Below are 24,129 nucleotides of genomic sequence, written 5' to 3'. Positions count from 1 at the left end.
GTAAAACCGGCAAGCTGCCGCTGAACTTGCCAATTTTTCCGGCACCTGGCAATGGGGAAATACAGGGGCATTACAGCCCTGGCGGACCCTGTATTTCCCCATTGACAGGCACTGGAAACTATTACTCCCCATTTCCATTGAGCCCCATAGGGCTCAATCGGAATGGGGAGGCCGGTAGCACCGGCACCATTCAGAATGGTGCCAGTGTTACCGTCAGTGTCTGCGGGCTGGCACCGGTCCCCCCGCCAGGTCAGTCCTGGCGGGCGGGAGGGCACCCACCCGCAGAACTTGTAGTTTGCCGGTCCGGTAGCAACGGTGCCGGTAGCTTACTGGCATCGTTACTACCGGACCAGCAAGCTTGTAAGGAGGCCCAATGTGTTCATAAAAGTCAAATCCAAGCATTAGCAACAGATCGGAGATGGTGAAAACAATAGTGAGTCAAGCCACTCATGCAGTGTGTAGGAGATGGGGTGGGGGTGCAAGAAGGGAAGCAGGGGAAGGGGAAGCGGGAAGGAAGAGAGCAGGAATGAAAACAGGGGCGTGGGGGAAAGACAAAAGCTAGGCAAGAAGGGGAACAGTGAACATCACGGGGCAACAGAGGTGGTGGGGGGCAGCAAACAACACGGGGCAGCGGAGGGGGTGGGGGGCCACGAATCATCACGGGGCAGTAGAATGTCTTTGTCCCTGGCATATGTTCCTCTCATTTAGCAACCCCCCCACTCCCGGCTCATGGTAGGGCATTGCCCGCCGATTGTATGATTCCATGTAAGTGCTTCTTAGTGAAACACCATCCCCTAATACATACACATTTAAACAGCTGTGGGCGTTTCGTCAGCACTGCTACTGAGAGGGGTGTGTAACCTTTCAATGTCCTTACGACGAGAACTGATTTGTCTGTTTTAAATTAATGGTGTTGAATCATCCAACTCCACTGCATTCTTTTTATCAATATCAGAAGGATGACACACCCACACACACACGCACACACACACACACACACAAACGCACACACCTCCAACCGGCAGGAAAATCGAGCTACTGAGCAATTTTACTGGATAGTTTATTGTGGAGTTGTACACAAGATTCCACAAATGTAGTAGTATTGCCATTTTCTATTGCTAACTCACACCCCTCCCAGCCTCATTGCCCTATTCGATCCAACAACACTTTATTACAACATGGCTCTGTACTGTATGCATGTTGCAAATGATGGCAATGATTTTGTTTAGTCGGGCTACATGTGCGCTCATTATCGGATAGTGCTGTGATTAGCGTAGCGTAAACCCTTTGAGATGTTGCTTAATGCAGTTAAACCGTTGCTGTCAAGTGCTATACAAAAATGCAGTATTTATTTAGCTTTACTGCAATGGTGTACTGTGGTGTTGGGTGTAGCTATAGATGTGATGGCTCTTGTACAGTGTGGATAAGATGTTCACTGCCCACCCCATAGTCCTCTTATGTGATGCATAGCACTACTCGGACTAGTAAAGCTCTCCATTATATATTTGTTTGTGTGCATATAGATGGGGGGGGGGGTGGCTATACCTGTCTAAACTGACGTTTAGTCTTGAAATAGGCCCTTCAGCTAGCCACGGGGATAGCTCAGGTGCAACACCTTGCCTTGGAAACAGGCTGATGCAGCGCAACATGGGTTGAAACGCTTAAACGCTGGAGGAGTCTGGCAGGAAGTGCTATAGAAATCTCCAATAAAATGAAAAATAATTATTTACATCGTGTTTCATTCTCTGTGTAATTGCAAGATGCTTTTTAGAATAGCCGCACCTGTGTAAGAGAATGGGTTAGCTTATTTTAACTGTTATAGAGTTTTTTTTCTTATTCTCCCCACAGAGTTCACTCCGGGTAGATTTGGACAAGAGGACTCAGCAGGGTATGCTGCTTTCTTCGCTGTGGAGATGGGGAACGAAAGCGTAACGGTGTCAATGTTTGTGCGGACCCGCCAATCTTCTGGTCTCCTGTTGGCTCTGAGGAACAGCGCATCTCCAAGCCTTATGATCTGGCTGGAACACGGCAAACTGGTGCTGTCAGCCCAGAGCAACCTCAGGCTTTCCGGCAAGCGCCAAGTTAACGATGGGGATTTTCACTTGATAAGTTTAAAAATAGAGCAAAACAAAGCGGATTTGTTCCAGGCATCCGAACATCTAGGCGGCGTGTCTCTTTCCTCTCAGAGAGGTAATTACACACTCCACATCGGTGGCCTGCCAGATCAGCAAGAAACTAACGGAGGCGGTGGGTACTTCAAAGGCTGCGTGCAGGACGTGAGACTGAACGCCAATCCCCTGGAGTTCTTCCCCCTTTCCTCTTCAGAGGAGGCGGCCAATCAGCGAGCGCTCGTCAATGTCACCCGGGGATGCTCTGGTGACAACCTCTGCCAGGTAGGGTGGCATGTTTCAATCCGCGAGAACGCGCTCGGTGCTTTGTATGCAGATTTCACTCTGGCACTGAAGCCAAACATTGTTGCGCTGGCAATTAAATATCACAAGCAACAATCTAGGCCAGATGGAAATGCCAAGAGTAATAGAAACTCCACTCTTGACATGATGTTGTTGATTATGCCTGAACATGATCGATCCGTTGTAGAGTGACAGCCAATGTGAGTTATTGAGCCATAGGTGTGGTTTAACAATGTGATCCATTTCATACAAGCTCCAGGCACGTTCAGCTGTAAGGAGGCCCAAAAAAGAGAGCGTTTTTCAGATTTCTGTGGCCTGATATTAGAAAGGCAGCATTACACCCTGGGGAGGCCAAAGCTGAATGGGTCAATTCACAAAGAAGTTAGTTACCAGCAGTAAGCCTGAAACATACCCTTCACCTGGAGAGGACTACCCCATCCACAAAATAAGTTACTCTGAGTCACACCTGACTTTCTCCTGACTTCCTATCAAGAGTCAGAGTCACTCAGCGAACTTATTAATAATAAATAATAATTTGGCATTTATATAGCGCTACGAACCCTCAGGTATCTGAGCGCTGCTTATTATTACCCACGGTGTGTGGTGCTCATTTATCGACCTCGGAAGGATGAAACGCCGAGTTTGGCGCTGCCGGGATTCGAACCTGCATTCGCAGTCTCTGCACTCATGTCAAAGCGAGCGCTCTACTCGCTGTGCCACTTGTTGAGAATTGGACAGCCCCTTGCAGCTGTAAACCAAGGGTCCATCAGACCTACTACTGGTAAGTGCTTTATAAATTGTGCCTGCACAGTCTAAATATTAATACAACACAACTAAAATGCACAGAACAGAAAATTAGAATTTCCAATCATGGCTCACAAGGCTTTCACATCTGGGACATTTTTCACAAATTCACATGTCACATCACAATAACACATTACATATATTTGCCTTGGATTACACTGGTTCAATATTTAAAACAGTCAACAATACCCGCAGGTCTGAATAGGTAAAAATGGAAAACACACTTTGACATTGTCTGTATGCTATCAACATTTATTAGGACTCTCTCATTGGAGCCCGAGGCTTCAATTATGGTTTTGTCTGCTTTGGGCAGCAAAGAAAGCAGCAATGAAAGAGAGGCAAAGCCATCGCTCTAGAGAGAGATAATGCCTCTGGCGAGCATCAGGCAGTGAACACATTGCTATGTTGTGTGCCCTGGGACCTATGGGTGAGTGGCGCATCCTAAAAATATAAATAAATAAATACATTTTATATGACCAGCCACAGCATGCTACATGCATGTTTCTCAGAGGTCCCCGGTCGGTATTCTGTAAAAAGCATGTGGCACACCATCCAGAAGGAAGAGGAAACAGCCATCATTGTGGAAAAGGAGAACTTGCAGGGGAAGTGAGGGCCGGGAGGAAACAAACATATAGGAATTGGGGAGGAGTGATAGAGCTCGGCGGTAGTGGTGGGAACACTCGGGCCGTCAGAACAGGCAATAGTAGCAGGAGGCGTGACGAAGAATGGCATGCGAGAAGCAGGAGGGGACAAGGCCAATGTGAGGGTGGCTTCTGACGGGGCATGTCAAAGGGGGCAAATGCACTGGGGTGAGCAGGCCAGCCGGGTGGAGAATGGGAAGGCAAGAGCGAAGAGCTCTAGAAGTTGCAGGGGCTGGATTAGGATTCACGAGGCACAGAAGATACAAGTCAGGATAGGCTGCCGGTAGAGTACCACACGATGTGAGTTCTGGGCAGAATGGACTTGCATGGAACACTCTATGCATGCAGAAATAGACAGTAAGATTAGCACATGTTTTTCCATCCAGTTTGTAGTGACTCCTAAGTTGCGGTGAAAGTGATTGTATGCCATTGATAGGCAGATAAGAGATGTACTGTGTTTTTGAAATAGATCTGTTAATCGCTGTTGAAAGTACTCCTGGTTTCTGTGATGAAGTTGTAAAAAGTGACGTATAATGTTTATTAAGTAAGAACTACATACGGTTTATTGTGGCTTGTAAAGGTGGGATCAACCTATACTTGTGTGACCCGTACAAATGTCTCCCAGTCCTGATTCTATAATTCTATAATTCGATAATATTTCACCTTATTTAATTTAAGACATCTTTTGTGCTCATTGTCACCCTCTGTAAGGTTGCCAAGGAACGTTCTACATCGCATTCCTTTCTGAGCTGCTTCTATTTGAGCTCCCTTAAGATCTCTGTCTCACGCTTGCTTATTGTTGGCACGTAGAATGGCTTCAGGCGAGCATCGAGTTTTTTTCTTGTCACCAGTACATCATTGCATAGTAATCTTTAATGCTCCTGCCAATGTCATTGGCTGCTATCTTCTTAAATTGCCATTTTTATCTTTGATAGAGCGGGCTAGACTCTGGGCCTGCTTCTGCTTGATCTGGCAGGCTAGAAGTCACCTGCACCTGCTCCCAGTATTGCTGGTTCAGTCTAAACAGTGAACAGCCTGTTTTTGGGGTGTAGTGTTTATTGAGTTCAAAACCTTAACTGTCCACTTTGAATTCGACCTGTGCGCCCCTATTGGCTCAGATAGACTTCTTCTCAAGGTTCCTTTTCTACAGTTTCTGATGCGTTTGCATTTTTCGTGATCAGTCTGTGATGAATTGTATTGTTACAAATACATTTTGGGCTTGCCAGATGCTGTTCAATTGAATCACCTAGCCTGTATTGGGCTTCATGAACTGTATAACCTCATGCTCTGGTGACAAGATAAAGTTCAGAAGTGAGGCATCTCACATCCACAGTTAACCTTACTGGGCTTTCCCCTTTATGCTTGATCCGAGTTCCACAAGTGTGTGTCCTGCCAATTCCACAGTTTGGACCTCAATTTTATAGTTCTTGGAAGTCCCCAAAATAGTCATTTCTGAATAGGCTGTTGTGGCCCTGGAGAGGGTGTGCTCACCTCGAAATGATCCTTTACAAAACCTCTATTGCACATAGAGTTTAATGCAACAGGCGTTCCGAAAATGATCTCCCACTCCATGTCCAACGCACACCCACCTTTCCCCCTCCTCACTCTCCAGGGGAAACAGGTGGAGCATTTTCCCTCCCATACTCCCCCAACCCCGCCCGACTCCCCTCTTTTATTATCCGGGGGACAGCCACAGAACCTTATCCACTACCCCTTCCCTTGGTGAAGGGAAACCTGAGAGGCCTAAAGGGAAACAAGAGAACCCAAAGCTTGGGGGAGGGAACCCTGAGAGGCATAAAGGAACTGTGTGCTTCAAGAAGCTTGGGGAAGGGAATCCAGGCAAACCTAAGAGCTTTTTATGAACTAAGTTGTTTTGATGTTACAGGAACCTTGCCTGGAAGATTTTATTTTGGGACTTACAGACCTCGACTATCCTTAGAAACATCAGTTGAGGGAAAACCCAAATTACAGATAAGGCAAGTTAGGTATTACATCAACCTTACATATTTTAATAACGGTTTTCAAACTGTTATCTCTTGTGTCTGTGTCTCTCTTGATACAATGCCCAGCTCACACTACAGAGGCGGATGCAGGAATAACCTGTCATCTTTTTAAGGTCTTGTAGAAGGAAAGGTGATCAGATATGAGCCGGATCTGGGGAGTAACAGATGCGGGAGCAACAAAGATTCAACTTCAGAGATTGTTCCTTTGACCCGAGGGATGGAAAGTAGATTACTCATACAAAACACTCTAGTTTTAGATTCTTACCTAACTTGAAATGCTACTGCACACTCCTGTGTACTCAGTGGGCACCGCAATGTGCTCAACATGGCACAGATATTCTAGTTCTGTAAATTACAGTGGACACTAGATCTGGCAGTGCCCAATGAAAATGAAGTTTTCACCTTCTATAATTGTTCCTGCTGTGTGGAGGAAACATGCATAACACCTATGTTGCAGGCATGGATTATAGGGCACTAAGATAATATACATATCCCAGGAGAACCAACATAGGTCAGTTTGTTTACTGCTCACTAAGGCAAATATTCTTACCCCATTCCCTTTTTTCTTCTATCAGTAATTGTAGTTAATAGAATACATTATAGATGACAATGGTGAACTCCTAATTACACCACAATTATTTACACATTTATGAATATGCAATGTAACATGCTAGGATTTGCAATCCCACGGACTGCAGGGAGATGTCCCTTTACATGAAGGCATTCTGCGAGTAGTGCCTTACTTGGGAAAAGGGCCCTTGAACAAGTAGGTGAGCCCATGAAAAATCGGGCATAATAATCCTTTATCTCTTTTGGCTACATGCAGGAATACATTGAAAGTAAGAAAATCCCCTGGAACACTCTATCTACATCTGTCTGCAGATCCTACGGAACCATCCCCAACAGGGTGTCAGGAAAACCGAGCTCACAAGTGTATATTCCCTCACTATTTTGGAAGAAAGATTTGACACTGACTGTGCATGCTAAGGGCGGGTTAATAACAGGTGCTCACTTAGAGAAATGGAGGAACATTCCACTAATGTGTTCAGTTCCAGGGGTGTTGCTAGGTCTGGTAAGATTTGAGGCTACGCTAATATCGGGACTGTCAGGACTCGGGGCTAACTGGCCTTTTAGTTGCAGCCCCTGAGCTTCTATTCGGGGCAACAACCAAAAGACCCAGGGTTCTGCCCCTCCCTCCAGCCCACCCCTGGCGACGCCTCTGGTCAGTGCTAGTATAGAATACACCAATGACTTAATTAAGTGGGCCTGAGCAGTATCAAACAGTGATCAATCAGATTCCTGGAAATGCAAGAGTACGTAAGGTCTTCTAGAAAGTAGGGGGAGACAGGAGTGGAACACGCAGAATGACAGATATATTAGTAGAGCAGTTGTGTACATACTCGGGCGTATGAGTCGTTAAAGTGTTAGAATACGGATATGTTCACTTGGAGTATGCCAAGGCGCCCATTCCAAAGGTGGGTGTAAAGAACATCTAAATGGAAAATAGGAGGTGGTCGTCACCTGCAGTGGGGCCTCAGAGCTGGCATTCTTTTCTGTAGCTGCTTGAGTACGAAGAGGTACTAAGGGGGTGTTCAAAGAGCTGTCGATAGATTAGAATGGCACAGATAGTTCACCTCTAATGTGATTCACGCTGATTATGAAATGTTTGGTTACGGAGTGTTTGTCAGGCTGTAATCTGGGAGTTCGCTGGTGAGAGGGACGTGTTTGCTTATGCTCTAAGCATAAGCGCTTGGGCCGTACGACTCTTGTAGCACTCGTTTTGGGAGGGATGGTTTCTACCCTTGGAAGTTTGACATGGTGGCCCAGACACATCAGATGTCGTTGAGTATCCAAGGCTTAAAAGGATGTTTGGGACCCACAACTCCCTCCTTGGGGTTTGGTCTTTCTTATCTTCCATGTCATGTTTAGGGATTTGTATTCAATTCCGAATACATTGTTGTCTTGTTGTGTTCAATGGGGTTCCCATTCACAGGATGCTTTAGAACATTTACTTCGATTACTTAAATCCAGCGTTTTTTAGAATGAAATCTCTTTCTCATTTACCGAAACCTTTGGGATTTGTGCTCGAATTTCCCAGAATGAAGCATTGCTTAATTGTATTCAGTCTCCTTCTCATTCAAACAAGGTTTTGTGACCTTTGCTATGATTAACAGTGTGAAGTGTTGACTATTGCATTCCCCCTCTTTCTTATTCACAGAATGCTCTGGTACTTTCACTTCATTCCCCAAAATGCTGCCTTAAAGTACTTATCCACCTGTAAATCAACCTTTCAACTCTCCAGGGTTTCTGTGGATGTAGAGGGTCAGCCCTTTCGAACCTCTGACTCTGGTTCCCAACTCTCTGTCTGATGGATGGCTCCTGTCATCTCTTTTCTCCTCCAGTAGACTGGAACTCTTGAGATCTTGCTTGGCTCCTCACCTGGCTATTAGTGGCATGTTCCTGACAACGTCTCGCTTGAATTCCCAGTAGCAGTCTAGGCTCCTTTCCCTCACAGCTATCAGCTTGGTACATGTTTCATAGTGTCTTCTGCGTTTCACAGCGTCAGCCTTGGCCTCTCGACAGAGTGTAGGGTACTTCTGATTTGCAGTCTCCCTCTCTTTCTTTCTTTCTTTCTTTCTTTCTTTCTTTCTTTCTTTCTTTCTTTCTTTCTTTCTTTCTTTCTTTCTCTCTCTCTTTCTCTCTCTCCCTCTCACTCCATGCCTCTCACAGCATCTGCATCTGTCTCTCACTAGTGTCTGGTGTTCTGCTTTGCTTGTGCAAATCACTCTATGTAGGGTACTAAGTGGTTGTGCACTGTTATGTCTCGCTCAGCTTCTAAGGAATATGCCAGCCTCCTCTGCCTCAACGTTGCCATCTTGACTTAACACTGGTGTCTCAGACATTTGTATCTCATACCCCTCATTCTGTCTCTCACCATTTAATCTGAAGGTTGAGCTCCGCTACATCTGCCTTTGCCTCTCAGGAGAGTGTCAAATGCTTGGGTTTTGCAATACCTCTGTCTGCCTCTCGCCCAAATCTCTGGCGATTGGCACTTGCTGCATCCTGCTATATCCGGTGCTGCATCCTGCTATATCCGGTCCTCCCCTCTGGTGTAGCGGTGTTCCTTTGTGGCATGTTGAAGCAAGGCAGGAGCGTTATATCCTGTCCCCTTCCTGTTTGCGTTTGGTTATGTCATGAATGAGAGAATGTCCTGTGAGTGGATGGAATGCTTGAGTGTGTGTGAGAGTTCTGCTCCAGGCAGCTGGGGATATGTAGCCTGGGTGATGGGGGCCAGTGGGCTCTCTTGAAGATCTTTGCTGCTGAACCCCATAACCTGATGTTCTGATGAAACCTGATTATCCATGTGACTGAATAATGAAGCTTAGGAATTACCTGCTGCCTCAGAAGATTACTTTATTTCACACCCCCTCTGCATCTCATTGGAGTATTCAACATCTCAGTGGATGCCAGCATGACGTACCTGGTATTCTTCTTTGTGTGATCCTCCTTAGCTGCATGCCAAGTGTCACTTGGATTTGCAGCAGCGTGGACGTCCCCTCTGCCTCACCTATACTGTGTTGGCTTGGTGCTAGTGTCACAGATGTATGTGCTTCACAGCGCCCCATTCTGCCTCTCACTGGGGTGTGTGAAGGTTCAGCTTCTCGGCATCTGCCTTAACATCCCACTGGCATGTCCGAGTTGTGGGCCTCGCAGCATCTGTCTCTGCATCTCCGCGGAGTGTTGGGTGCTTTGTCTGCATAAGGTTTCTGGGTTCCAGCATGATCTCTCCAGCTTTCTGCTTTGTTCTCTCTCCATCAGGAAGGGTCTTCCCAGGTTACTCTTAACACATGGAACTGTTCAAAGTCCTTTGTTTATTGTGCCTCTCCCCAGCTTATGTTAGGGTTCCCTAAATATAGAAGTCAACTTTCAGCAAACGTAATCTGGTTACTGCCCATATCTTATATGACTGTTTTTGGCGGGTGGCTCATCACAGCTATGCCACTTGGAACGATTCCCCCCCTCACAGACTGGTCAAGTAGGATTGCAGGCAAGACAGCTGGGGTTGAAGGGCACAAGGTTTGTGAACGGTGTCAAGTCAAGAGCTTGGCAACTTGAATCTTAGTTTCATCATCACGAGAAGTGCTTTTGTTCTTATGTCACTGTACAATGGACAGGAGAGGCATGCCAGGGTACGGCCCACCGCAGTGTAATTTCTTTGCACCAGGAAGCAATGTCATTTGGACGTCTAACAACATTGCCGGGAGTAGTGAGGACTTGATGCATGCAGCAATATTTGAGAGCAAGCCGTGGGGCCTAACATTTCAGGGAAGGTTCAATCTAAATAGTCTTGAAGTAGGATGACCTCTCTCTCACCAACACTTACAACCAGAGAAGAGCTCCAAATAGATCAGATGTTTTATCGGATTTGAGAAGTGTTTTTATGGGGATGAGGGCAAAGTGAAACCAGAATACTAATCTTGGGGTCTTTGAGCTGTATGAAATCAAAATGTGCTATTAGAAATCTGGCAGTGGTCAGACTGTCTGGCGCCAAAAGTTCATAAAGAAAGGTCAGGCTTTGTTGAGCCAAATTAATTGTTCTATTAAAATTCCTCATTCAGCTTATATTTCTAGCAGGCCTCGGGTAATCAGCAATTAGACCCAGGAAGGTAATAGCTTTCAGACACTAGAGTCTAGTACAACATCGAGGATTTGTAAGTGATTAAAAGCAAATTAGGAACATCCATCCGCCGCCAATATATAAATATAGCCCTTTGATATGAAAAGGTACATGCATGACTTTAAACAACTTTCCCAGGTATTACCATATGCGCATTTCCAATGACCCACATCATAGCGAATCAGAAGCATAGTGTGAGGTATGTGGGCTGCATTTGTGATTGTGTATAAGGTATTGTGCAGCTTAGCTGTACACAGTTTCGGTCTCTCGCGCGAGTTGCCATGGTGAACGCGAGCAAGCTGGAATCGACCAAGTAAAGGTAAATACCCGAATTTCCTTACTGAGCCTTTGCTGTGCTAATGCTTTCTTCCCTTTTCCCCATCTAGCCCAACCCCTGCCAAAATGGTGGCGTTTGCTATTCCATCTGGGATGACTACACCTGCACCTGCCCCCCGAATACTGCAGGAAGAGCGTGCGAGGAGGTGAGGTGGTGTGAGCTCAGGCCCTGTCCGCCCGAGAGCCGCTGTCAGGCCGTTCATCATGGATTTGAGTGTAAGTTTATGCCCGAATATCCTCACAATAGAGCACTGGTCCTTAGAGAATCTCTTTTTAAAAGGCTTTAGGGAAACATTATTACGTTATTAAAATACACATGTATTTGTAGACCCGACATTTTAGTGATCTGCACAAATGCACACCACAAAGAATTAAGAGGGCTACGTTAGCTCCAGGAAGTCGCTTTAATGTTATATGTTCGTTGTAAGACCCGATTACGATCCACTGTTGATCCCAGCATTACCTTGACCATTTTCCAGCCTTGCATTTCAGCAGAGAATCTTTGCAAAATGAAGGCATTTTGCTTTGGGATCGTCTCCTCAAACCGATAAGAGTCCTGTCTCTGTTTTCTATTTGTGAGTAGACTGTACATTTCTGCTAGCGTCGGTAACTTAACTGTGTCTAATTTTATGCCTTACAGATACATTTTTTTATATGACCTTCCTTTCCTGATATCGCTCGGTCTGTGTGGTTCTCAATTTGTTTGTAATGATGCGTTTAATGAGGTAATGTTTGTTTAAATCTGTCAATTACTGGGCGCATTCAAGCTACTGTCCAGTCCCGTTGTGTGTGCTTTATTAATAATATAATCAACAGACACTACCAACCAATGGCCACTTGCTTATCTACTGCTGATAACAAGACTGTGACAGCAGAATTCAAAATGGAGGCCAAGAAGTAGCTTAACAGAAAGCTTTTCCGAGACAGAAGTGAAAAGTGAAAGGGGAACATTTTCGTTTCTACTTCTATGTCCCCTCCTTACAATTGTAAACCTTTTCATGCAGTAGTAAAAACATAGACGAAAACCTTTACAACTTACTTTTCCACTGCGTTATCCAAAAAATGTAAGTGCCCATTTCAGTTAGCAAGGCGTTTACAGTGGCTCCCTCTGGAACCCACATGCTCCTGGCAGGTGCAATCAGTAAGGCGGGTTCTGTGGGAATCCATTGCTTTCTGCCAGCATCAATGTTTTTTGCTGGAGGACAACGTGGCAGATTGGGGAGTCAGACTGGACAACCAGGCAGACTCGTGAAGTCCATTTTCCTCTCCTAATCTGCTTGCCAAATTAATGGAAAAAATCCATCACTTTTGCTGTCACTTTTAATGATCTACGAGACCTGAAACATGACCCCCAAAGAGTGGTAGGGAAAACATCCCAATAAAGACTGGAATCCTTCAAAGGCCTGTTAAGCAATTGAGTTCAATGATTCATCAGTCGCACACAGTCAATATCTAGACTACATTATCAGAAATATAGGTTTAGAAATACATCCTTACATGCTTTAAATCAAACCGGAAGGCAAGTAACTGTCAGTCAAAGGACTAGAAAATTGGACATATATTAATTTTGGATTCAGCGAAATATTATATACATTATTTTGTTAATAATATTACTTTTCGTTTGAGTGCTTTCCCATGCCTGTTTACAAGCTACACTTCAAAGATGCACTGGAATAAATACATTTTGAACCAAATCTGATATATTTTAGGGGAAAAATTACTTTAGGAAAAACAGAGCACTCAAAACACTTGAGAACTGTGGTTTAATATTTGTGTTCATTCTGAATGATGGGTTGGAACCAGGCGGAAAAACTCATATAAGGAAAAAACAATAAACAACAGAAAAAGGGATGGCCCACATGGCAGTACAGTGCAAACTGTGCCCATGGGGAGGGGAAGGAACTCACCAGTAATATGATACAGTTTCTTAGACACAGAGCTGTTTTGATCCTCCCTTGATCAGTCCTCAATGACCCTCATATGGGTTAACCTCACCCAGGGGCTTGACGTTTAAGGACATGGGTTGGAGGAACGCCAACCCAGTCTACTAGGGAAGTGTCTAAAACATAGGATAAGTGTCAGGATGGAGGATAAACAGAACAAGACTATGGTACCTAGCAACAGGATCTATTGTCCCAGTTCATGTTTGCCCCTATGCCAAACTTCCAGAGGCTAGTGTTCCAGCACCCCACAGGCTTCCTTCAGTTCACTCCCAGTGTCAGGGTGTTTAAGGCACTCCAGCACCTTTCTTACTTGGCCTTTTCACTGTTTCGTTTTGCAAGTTTGTCTCCCCATCGGTCTTGATTCCCCCCCCTGGCCTTGTCGATAAAGATGGTGTCTCCTGTTGTAAATTTAGTTTCTTGGGGTCTTATTTTGCCCTCGAGGGGTTTGTGGATGAAGACAAAACACATATCTACCAGCCATAACATATGAATGTCCCTTGCCATAGGGGATGCTTGAATGGATTACCAACAGAAATGCCTCCTCCATGAATGGGTGGTTGTCAGAGTGAAGTTATTCTTCTCCACCAGCCATAGGATACCATCTTGGACAGGAGGCCAAACAGGCTTTTGCTGAATTGCTGAACTAGTTCTGGGTTCTCCCTAGGGTCTTGGTATGGGGTCTGACAAGACTCCTGCTCTGTTTTGGAGATCTTTGGCTCCCACCGGGGTCATTGCTATAGCCTCGAGCAAGCTCTGTGCGAGGTGCCGCCCTTGCAAGTTCCAAATGTGAGCTACACTACTTTGCAGTCTCTTCACACCTCCTCTCTCTACCCATCCCTCTCTCTATTTATCTCTGTCTCACTTTCTCTCTCTGTCTCTCTCATACTCCCCAACCTCCTTCTCTGTAAACATATTAACACTATGGAATGCTTTCCAAATTCCATTAGTGTTCACCTCCTTCGGCTTCATTTTGCATTGTCTGCAGCTTCTAGAACATCCCAATAATGTGTGTGATTGACTGACCTCTTGCCCCTCCAATCTCTGGGTAACCTGATTGGGCAGCGCATAGGGGTCCCATCTCCTTTCATGTGGTTTCTCTTCCCTGTTTATCATGTCAATGGGCTGTAAGTCTTCTAGTTTACTTTGTTCTCTAATGGGTTAGTTGTTTTGCATTCTGCAGGCTGAGTGCTTTAAAATGCAAGCCCACCCTCTGAGGATCAGGCAGATCATGGGAGCTGGGTGGTCTCTCTAGAGATTGTTTCCTGAGCATTCCACTGGAGACGTTTCCTTGCTGTGATGTCTCATGATTTGTGTGCCTGTAGCTCTCTTGCTGCCCTGCAGTATGTTGCTCCCCTCTTCTTCCCTGCCTGCAATCATTTGTCAGGGGGCAGAAACACTTGCGAGAAACTCTCCCGCTCCTTGAGTTAGCTCACAGGCAGTAAGGCTTGGGTGTTCTCCAGCTCCAGGATGTCTTTTGCACAATCACCCATTCACTTTTATTCTGAATATATCTAACTACTTGAGCCATGAACACCCGAGGACCCATGTGGAAGAGCTTTGGGAGGCTGGAACCATTCTTGTGGATGCCCCAAGGATCATCTCCAGGGGCTCATATGACTTAGCAAGACATCTCGGGCCCCCAGAGTCAGCCAGACGTCTCTGACAGCCTCTCTACATGTGACTGAATTCCAAAACATTGACAGTTGATGGCTTGCTCAAATAGATCCTTCCACACAGGTAGACTTTTAAGTGGGTAAATCTGTGATGTGAAACGTGCCGAGTAGGACTTTTTCAACACAGAGGTCAACTAAGGGCATACCAATTGGCCCGGATGAGGGGGTCTGGGAATGCCACACTGCAATGCAGTCACTTTTCAGGCAGAGGGTAAATGTCATTGGGTGTTCAGATGGGGATCGGTTGACAATGCCAAAGGAGTTCATTTAGAAACAAATACTAAGATCTAAGGAGCCACCTAGGAGAAATCACTGGAGCTGTGCAGTGGTTATTCAGAAACATCACCCAGCTCTGCATGTATTTCAAGTAGCTTAGCTAGTGCAATATTCATAACTTAAAAAGAGAGGTAGCAGAGCACTGGGCAATCCCAGCCACAGTAAAATAGGGCAAAACAGAGTTATTTCTGCACATTCTGATTCCAATGTTTGCACACAATAGTACACCATGAATGTGTGTGTGGCGAATGCCCTGTAACCCATCTCATGCCAATACAAGTGACTTTTTCATTAATTGCTTCATGGAATTTGCTCTGTACTCCTAGCAAGAGTGTACGGGCAAGTCGGCAGTGTGCATTTAACATGCATGTATTTATTTTATTTAGTCAGTATTTTATAAAGCAGCACGTGTATACAGAATACACCAGTTCATAGGGCTGAAAGGGGGTGAGGTTGGGGAGGTGGGAGGGTGGGAGGGTGCGGTTGGAGAGTATCTGCAGGGAGAGAAACATGAAGAAAAACAAATCAAGTCCAACCTTTGACCATGTCTATCAAAGGCAGCCGGTTCCCATCTCAGTTACAATACAGTATTAGGCACATTATATACGAGAAGACTATGGGCCACGGTTAATTGTTTAGGGGTAAGCCTTTGAGCAACAGTATTCTTAAGGACCTCCTAGGTTTAATGTGGTTGGACTCTATTCTACGTTTAAGGGGTAGGGATCACAGAGTTTGGGGCCAGCCATCATTGGTCCCCTTTTCCCAAATATCCACCCTCTGATAGCAGGCAATAGTTTGGAGGATCTTCACTTCTTTCTTGAAGCCACTGATGTTGCCTTCCTGGTAACAGTCTGAAGAAAAGACGTGGAACAGCGCACTATTGTGCACTTGGCAGATACAGCCCTGCATCTGATTTGGAAATGTGTGGTTGCCGTCAATGGCTGCCATTATAATTGCCAATTTTTTAAAAATTAAGAATTTTCAGAAGGTCTCTGTTTATGTTTATATTTACTCGTATTAATGGGTAAAGCACACCCTGCACGTTATACACTTATCCAGCCATTGATTGAAGTGGAGCGTTACAAATCTCCAGATTTGAGAGCTGCTGATGCAGCGGTAAGGGTGGAATGATCTTGCTTCCTAGCAATTTCAAAAACAAATGTTTTATCGAATTGCCTTGTATAGAGCAGTATCACAAACAGGTTGTTCTATAGTGCATGAAGGGAGAAAACACAATACAGGTGGGAGAAATAGAAAAAAAAACAGGTGGAGCATGAGTGGGCCAGAATACAATCTACTGTAGGTAAGAGTACAAACAACATTGAAGTATTTTAAACATAGTTCATAACAAAAAAGTGACAAGGGAGTATTCCGTGGAGAAAGTTAAAGGTGATGTCTAGAAAGGTAGTGGGCGATCTCCAGTGAGGTTAGCTGGTATCTGAGAACACTTTTTAATCATGAGGGTTTTCAGTGTCCTCTTGAACCTGCTATACCTTTTTTCGAGTCTCGAACATTTGGGTAGCTCCTTCCCATTAATGAGCTCGTAGAGAGCAAATGTTTTCTCCCCACGTTGATGTCATTTGAAGTTGGTAGCATGAGGACATTGTAGTCTGGTGACCCTAGGGGTATATGACATTGGCAGGGGGTGAGTTGGTTGCAGATATATTTGGATATTGTATTCACTATTAAGGGCCCTCCGTACAGGTGTAATGTGGATCCATGTCTTTTGGCCAAGGATCCTATGGGAAGCGTTGTTTTTTATTTAACTGAATGGGTGGGTTAATACTCTTGTCAGGCCTATGCATAGGCTATTGCAATCATTTAAATTAAGATCAACAGAATGGGAGCCATTTTAATGTTTGAGCAATTTGCAGGTAAAGGAACATCTTCCTCAACATGCTCAAGTTGAAGTGGGATTTGTTCACTAGCTCATTTATCTGTGGAAAGAAGAACATGGTCTTATCGAGCGTGAATCCTGGGTTCTTTACTATCTTGGTGGTGTTTGGGCAGAGGTATACTTTTCCAGGCCATATAAACAGAAAGGTCTTCTTGTTCTCGTAGCTACAAATCAAAGGGGTTCGTTTTGAACTGCTAGAAGGCATTTTGATTTGTTGTCTTGGGCTGTGTCTGTCTTGGGTAGCTTGAAAGCAATGTGTGTGTCACCCACCATAGCTGGGTGGAGGGAAATGATTGCCCGATGAGAGTGGGCAGTGGTTAGTTGCACAAATTATAAAGCCATGGGCATAGGGTTGGGATTTGTGGTGCCCCTATGCTCAGGGCCAGAAGGGTGGTTGAGATATCTCCAACTTGATCGTAGAATGGTCACTCAAATAGGAATCTATCCGAGACAGGTCATACCCTACAGTATCTATATTAGTTTTAAGCCCATTCAACAGGACACAGTAGTATGCAGTATCATAGGTTGCTGACAGGGTCCAGGATGATCGACAAGTTTTATAATGTGTTCTCTCATGAAAACCAGGGGTATTTTAGTGCATCTGCATGGTGAGAAACCAGATTGGTCCCGACCTAAAATCTTGCAAGACTCACTGTATTCCAAGTGTTGGGTAGCAATGATTGTTGCAGTTGTTCAACCATGCTTGGAATAGTAGATATTCTATGGTAATCGAGGTTTAGCAGGTCTGCATAGTTTTTAAGGACCAGTGTAACTGATGTGCCTATGCTTTCCTTGATCATTGAAATGGGAAATGGAATGGTTCAACTCAGGTTCTTGGCGCATTTATAGACATAGTCAGTTCTACAATATCCTTGGTGAGCATTGTTTAAGGACCTTCAATGATGTTGGTGCGGAGGAAGTTTGGCCCCTTCCTGGGAGTAAGGTCTGATCTGGACCTCCAACCATTGTTTAGCTTTGTTTCTCTCTTTATTTAGCATTGCAATTTTTATTTTTAGAATATTATCTGTAAAAAACCTTGTCTACCATCTCTTGTGATGGTTTTAATCCCATCGAAGGTTGAAGGGGAAAACCTATCCCTCAAAATATTTTAAACTGCTTAGAGGTACTGTTTACAGGTTCAGACACCCAAATTTGAAAAAAAAGAATTAAATGTTATCTTCCCATTAGGGTGCAATAGTCATTATCTTGGAATTTCAAGAGAAGTTTGTCCTCATCTGACTGGGTTCTTCTCTCTTTATTTTCAACGTTATGTGTTTTCCTTGTTTGTGCATTTGCTTCCTTAGCAAATCAGCCATTACATCTTTTACAGGTATTTTGAGGATTTCTTTCTAATATGGGAGGGGGTCAAGGAAGTCCGGGGAGCAGGTCATTTCTGCACCGAGATCTTCCAGTTTCTCCCCTGTTTTTAAGCAAGGTTGTTTCTTTAAGCTTAGCAGGGTACAGACACACCAGTGGGGTGGAGGTAACAAAGATCCAGTGGATGGGAGTAGTGATAGCACAGCAGCAGGAACCTGTATGTGGTGATCCCCTTTGTGATTGTTGACACATTGCCATTCCACCACAAGGTGGTCATTGGGGAACCTCAATTCGACCTATAAAGGATGGGGCAGTACACCAAAAAAGTGTATTTTCGGGGGCTACATAACATTGTATAAGATATTACTTGGCTAACAGCACTAGTTGCAGAGAGGCAGTCTGTGAACTGAGAATTGTTTGTCTCTTCACCATATGCAGATATCCTGAGGAAACAGGATCCATTGGCTCTTGTGGATTGTAGAAAGTGGTCAAGGAGGTAGATTTCATGTTGCAGGCATGTCATGCCATGCCCTTGATTGATATGAAGGCAAGGTAGAGAACATGCTCCACGATTGCCAATGAAGGTTTAGGAGAATTGGGGAAACTGGCTGGTGCTTGTTCAGGCTGAAGATGGGATCACCATTGTCTCAAACCTTTTGCAGCTTTTAGATCTGGAACCCTTGGAGGATAGCATATAGGCTGTTGCAGTGGTCTAATCCTGAGTGGATTAGAGCTCCAGCTATCCTTGGGTGATTCTTATTGAAAATGAAAGGACTCTTTTTATTGTTTTCATGTGGGGAAATGACCTCATCCTTTCCCAATGACTTGCTCATTGATACTCCTAATGACATCCCAAAGAACACCAAGGTTGCGCACATTTTTGGATGGTAACTGCCTACTTAATCATCCTGGCAGGGACAGAGCAGATGTTTGAGGTTCAAGATGAGGATTTGGTTTTCGAACTGTAAAGTTTCAGATTGTTGACATTCATCCAATACATATCCACTTCAGTCCATTTTTAACACTAGCAGACTGCTCTTCCATCCCTGAAAGGGGCAGGTATGATTATATATTTTGGGCATAAGAGTTGAGAGGGCCTGGTCAGTTAACTGATCTGGGCAGTTTTGTTGATCTGTCAGGGGCAAAGCAAAAGCCTGATTGGCAGTGGTCCAATGACAGTGGCAGTAGTTCATAACCTAAGATGGCTGTGCTTTGTTTTCGTTTCGACTGAGCATGTACAGAAGAGTAGTATAATTATGTTGAGCAAGATTATTGCAAAGGAAAGCCGCACGCCCTTTGCGAAAACAGGAATCACATGCGAAGTACTTGCAGGATAAGGTGTATAAAAGAGGAAGATCCAGCTTGATGCTTTGCCGTGAAAAGTAGTTTCCATTTCTACTGGGCACATCTCCTGCTTGTCCTGGAAGTGCCCTGCTGGGCGCTACACTGCTGTCAGGGATCTGGGAATACAGGTTAGAAGCAGGAAGCAGTTCTTTAAGGTTTTATGAAGGTGAAAGTGGAGATTGTTTCTATCTAAGGTAATAACAAATTTGGAACATAAATTTAGTATAAAAGAGTAACCCTCATTTCAGATGGCAGAGTAATGTTTTCCTTTGATATCAGAGACGGTGGAGATAGGAGTAGAATTAATGGGCAAGGTGGCAGTGCAGACAATTTGCCATGTGTGGCATAAGGCTCCAACATTTAATGTTTACAAAGTGCCACTTTGTGTGGCACTAAGATAACTGTACTTATCTGTATTTCCTCTGAGGCTGTGCAAAGTCATTCTTAGTGGATAATCAGTTAGTGTGGAGTCTTAGTTATTTCAAGTAATTACTATTAATAGTAGGGCACAGGCTAAAGCTCGATATAACTCCTCCTGCAGCTTTCCGTATTCTATTGAAGACAATACTGAGAACAGTGCCAGCGCACTGAAGACTTTTTAACCTAATTTTCATACAGCAAACAAGCAATGGGATTGCAACTCCCAGAGCTCTCATCCAAAGCAATACGTATAATCCAAAATCATGTCATAATGATGACATCATACTAAAACACCTATGGGACCAGGCGATTGGTTTGGGAAATTAACTACATATAGGATCCATATGTGTTAAACATTTGATTGGGTTACACATATCTGACAGTTCCACCTGGAACCACCTCTACATTGATAATAGTAATTACATGCCATCTCATCTCTAAAATGTTTTATTGGATGACAGAACAAATACTGGGTGGCCTAGTGCCGAGGGCCCTGATTGGTTGGCATTCTACAGACCAACCGTAGGCAATTGACAGGTTGTCAACACAGGAGCCAAAAAGGGAGTAAGGGAAGAGAGGTCCACGGACTGTCTTCATTTCAATAAAAAAAGAATCCATCCCTTACTCCTAGGTCATGAGCCAGAGTGATTCCACTGTAGTTGGCCTTGCATTGAGCCACATGTCTGGTAATATGTGTAAGGAGTAAGGCATGTGCCCGATCTGTGTATATTGCTAAGGAATGGACGTTGTTCTTTAAGTTGGGTCACCTGTGATGAGACCACATTTGGGATTATTTCACCCTTCATTTATAGGGATTTTAGCAAATGTTAATGTAGGTGCTAAGGCTTGCACTACCACTAGCGACTTGCTTGATCCGCTGCCTACAAAGTCTGTAGCTTATAGTTATTCTGCACCTGGCCTTGAAAGGCTGTTGGTTCTTTTAAAGAATCTAAGAATATATGGCATATGCCTTGGGAATTATTGTCTCTGAGCCGTCCGGTCCCTCCCTATTGTCTCAGAAACCTTGGCTTTGTGTGCATAGCTATTTGTCTGGCTCTGCTTGAATATGTATTTCAATGAGTGCTGCAGCTTCCATTTTGGAAAAACTGGCTGCTCAGTACTATCATGTTTCTATGTTAGTAAACTCTATAGTCATATCGTTTGTGTTGCATTCAGTTTATATACATTGCTTATGTTAGTATTCTTCATGTCTAAATAGATGCAATCGATATACTTTGTGTTTAAGTGCATATTTGACCTAGTGTTCATTCTTCATGGTGAGTGCATATTTGCTTTGTGTCTATTGCATGTGTGTGGTTTCACTGTATGCTTTGCTTATTCTCGCCATCCTTAGTTTAAATCACTGAGGGGTCGATTCATGGAATCTTTTGCATTGTTCAAAGTGACTTTGTACTGCTGAAAAGTGACTTTGCACTGCCGACACAAACCCTGATTCACGGAACTGTGCAAAGTGTATTTTTTCAGTGTAGAGTCAGCACATATTCATTTTTGCAGTACACAACGACTATCCACAGACTTTAAACTGCATAAATACACTTTTCACAGTACCATGAATCAGGATTTGTGTCAGCAGTGCAAAGTCACTTTCCAGCAGTGCAAAGACACTTTGAACCGTGCAAAAATTCCATGAATCGGGCCCTGTGTTTCTATTCTGTTGTATCCATCTGGGATATGGCTGGTACGGTTAATGTCCTCCCCTGCATAGGGTATTTTGTATCCCATATTTTAATCACACACCCCCATGTTGCCTGCACGTCTTATGTGTTCATCCACACTCCAGCTCATATAGCAGCACTCCCCATTGAAATTGCAATATATCCGTCGTCCAACATAATTGCGAGGGTCTTGGGGATAAGTACATTTTGATCCTGGAGGAGTAATAGGGCTTTCCCTTACGTGAACATGAGGTAGATGATCGGTTTGTGTATGTTCATGAACCTGGGCATTCAGATTTATCACTATTTCAATTCCAACTGCCATTTTCCCCTCCGTGGGCAGGGTGTATGTGCAGCAAGAAGGCACCATTTTTGCACACATGCCACCCTCCGTGGCCATTATTATAACAAGGACATATCTGTTTTGGAGGGTCATGAGTCGTATGGCCCTCATTTCCTCTTTTATGGCGTTAAACCCTTTCACGTTGCATTTATTGTTTGTAACAACTCACATTTGGTTATTTGTAACCATTTTGCATTTGTTGATGCCTGTAAACTGGGAGCATAAAAGGTGGTAAAGAACACTGCCATCCTGCTGATCAGCGTGTGCTCATCTGGTATGTCATCATAGGCCTCTACTGATTTGACTGACAAATACTTTTCTCTTTTACTGCGTTTGAGGGACGATATGTTTCTTAGGTGTGGATCCATTTGAGGCAAGTCACCAATTTGAACTTCATTCTAGGGTACTACTAGAGCTGGTGTACCTATTAGTACTATGGAGCATAGGCCTCCCCAGTTTGGGGGCAATTGCATATAAGCTTTAGAGTCACAAGTCCAGTAGTGGTCCATCAATACTGATGTTCCTACTTTCTTACCTGGTACGTTGAAAATTCTAATGTTTACTGTACCATTAGTTTAGAAGCATACGCTAGCATTTTTCAGGGGTAATATCCGCACTGGTACCCCTTATTATTGATCCATATAAAGTAACTTTGTGATTTTGGCCCACATGTCAAGCCATGCTGCATTTGCGTTTATAAGAACCTCTTCCCATTGCTCCAAAAGTGATAGTGCTTTGAACACCACCAATCCTTTGCTCCATCCCTCTGGTGTGAGTACGGTCACTTTTATTTGTAACTGGCCTCTTTCCCAACATCCAGGTATGTCTTTACCTTTCTTATTGTTGCACTGCAGCATTTTATTTTCTTCTATTCTAATCCCTGCTCATTTGTCTCGGATGGTATATATTTTATAACCTCGTGCCGTGTCTCAGCCTTTATCATCATCTTCATCTCTTGTATGTAAATATCTTCTCGTGTGGATTTCTCTTTGTTCACCCATACCACTGAAGCTGTCTGACTCTGCAATTTTCCTCTAGTCATACAAAGCACAAGTAGCGTTAGGAATTGTGCTGTATTTGCGGTTACTTCTGTTGCTATAAAAATTTTGACAAAGGGAATAAGAGAGCATACATAACAGCTCTCATCAGACTTCTCTCTTCCCACTGAGGTCATATGTGAATACCACACATTATTACTTACTTGAGCGGATTCGGTCTTATGTGTGTTCATGTGCTCAAAATCATCTGTCACACTTTGTTTTCAGTCTCCTCATTTGCTTGGTTACTATAGGAAATTCTTGAGTAATCTTTTCATTTACCATCGTGATAGGAATTATATTGCTATATACTGGTCTGGCCACATTATAAAGGACCAACTCTTGCAGTGCCATTAAAATAATAAAATAAAGGCTGCAAAATGTGAAAAAGTTGATATAAGCATTATTGCTAATGTGTCTACCTTTTGAAAATAGCTAGGAGTAGTAATTCTATGTGCACACAGTGACTATCTAACAAAATGAAAAAGTCCAATTGTTCTCCCCAAAAGGTAATTTTCTGTTTCTTCAAAAAATCAGTATTTACAGGAAATATTGCATTAATACAGCAAGAACATTTTTATTTCATTTTTTTGCATTACAGTTTACACAATATTTTTAGCAACAGGAGAAAACCCTGATATTAGTCTGTCATATCACTTCCGAGCCCCTCTCAACATGGACATACAACCTAAATTTCAGGTTTGTCGGAGGTGGCTTTCATTGCAAGCGCTTTTTCCAAAACATTCCTACAGAGGCCGACCATAGCGATTATCACTGATGTTTTTAGTCGGCTTAGCATATATTTCCACCACGCAGCCATCTGCCATTGCTGTTTTATAATCAGTTAGGAAATGGACAAAAGAAATGTCCTTTGCTCTGAGAAGTGAGTAAAGATAGTAAAGAGATGCATGAGCATTTCTTATGTGTCATCTTGGTTACAGAATCTGCATGAAGAGCTCTTAGAGTGTGTAGAGTCTCGTGCAGCAGTGGTTTCCCTACTGTTATATTGGTTGAATCGGATTCTCATGAACGTTGCTGTTTCTTTATTGTATCTGGAGTTCAGCGCAAATCTGCCATTTGACTTTCCAAATTCTCAAGTATTTTTACACACTCCTTTAACCATGCATTAAATGAAGGATTGGTACAATGTAAAGGTTCATGTTGGATCCCTTCGATCATGGATGTAGGGGGCTGATGCATACATTTTGCATTTGGAAAAAAAGATTCCAAAATAAAATAGACAACACAGCAAGGCTAATGGTTTGCACTCGTAGCGTAGGATATGTGTTTTCTAAATAAATAAGATTGTTAAAGGAAGCATTGGTTATGT

General features: G+C 43.8%; 1 protein-coding gene across 5 annotated transcripts in view; it reads left to right on the top strand.

Annotated features, from left to right (window-relative positions):
• CRB1 (crumbs cell polarity complex component 1) overlaps positions 1-24,129 on the top strand; it is a 1,156,197-nt gene that overhangs the window by 906,499 nt on the left and 225,569 nt on the right. For all 5 annotated transcript variants that reach the window (XM_069641514.1, XM_069641517.1, XM_069641513.1 and 2 more), the window contains exons 7-8: positions 1,849-2,393; positions 10,924-11,089. In XM_069641514.1, coding sequence (XP_069497615.1) covers positions 1,849-2,393; positions 10,924-11,089 — 711 coding nt within the window. The remainder of the gene's footprint in view (positions 1-1,848; positions 2,394-10,923; positions 11,090-24,129) is intronic.

Source organism: Ambystoma mexicanum, chromosome 1q, assembly GCF_040938575.1.
Source record: "Ambystoma mexicanum isolate Mex_15411 chromosome 1q, UKY_AmexF1_1, whole genome shotgun sequence".
Lineage (NCBI taxonomy): Eukaryota > Metazoa > Chordata > Amphibia > Caudata > Ambystomatidae > Ambystoma > Ambystoma mexicanum.
Note: the sequence above shows the minus strand (reverse complement) of the source record. Positions and strands in the feature narration are given on the sequence as shown.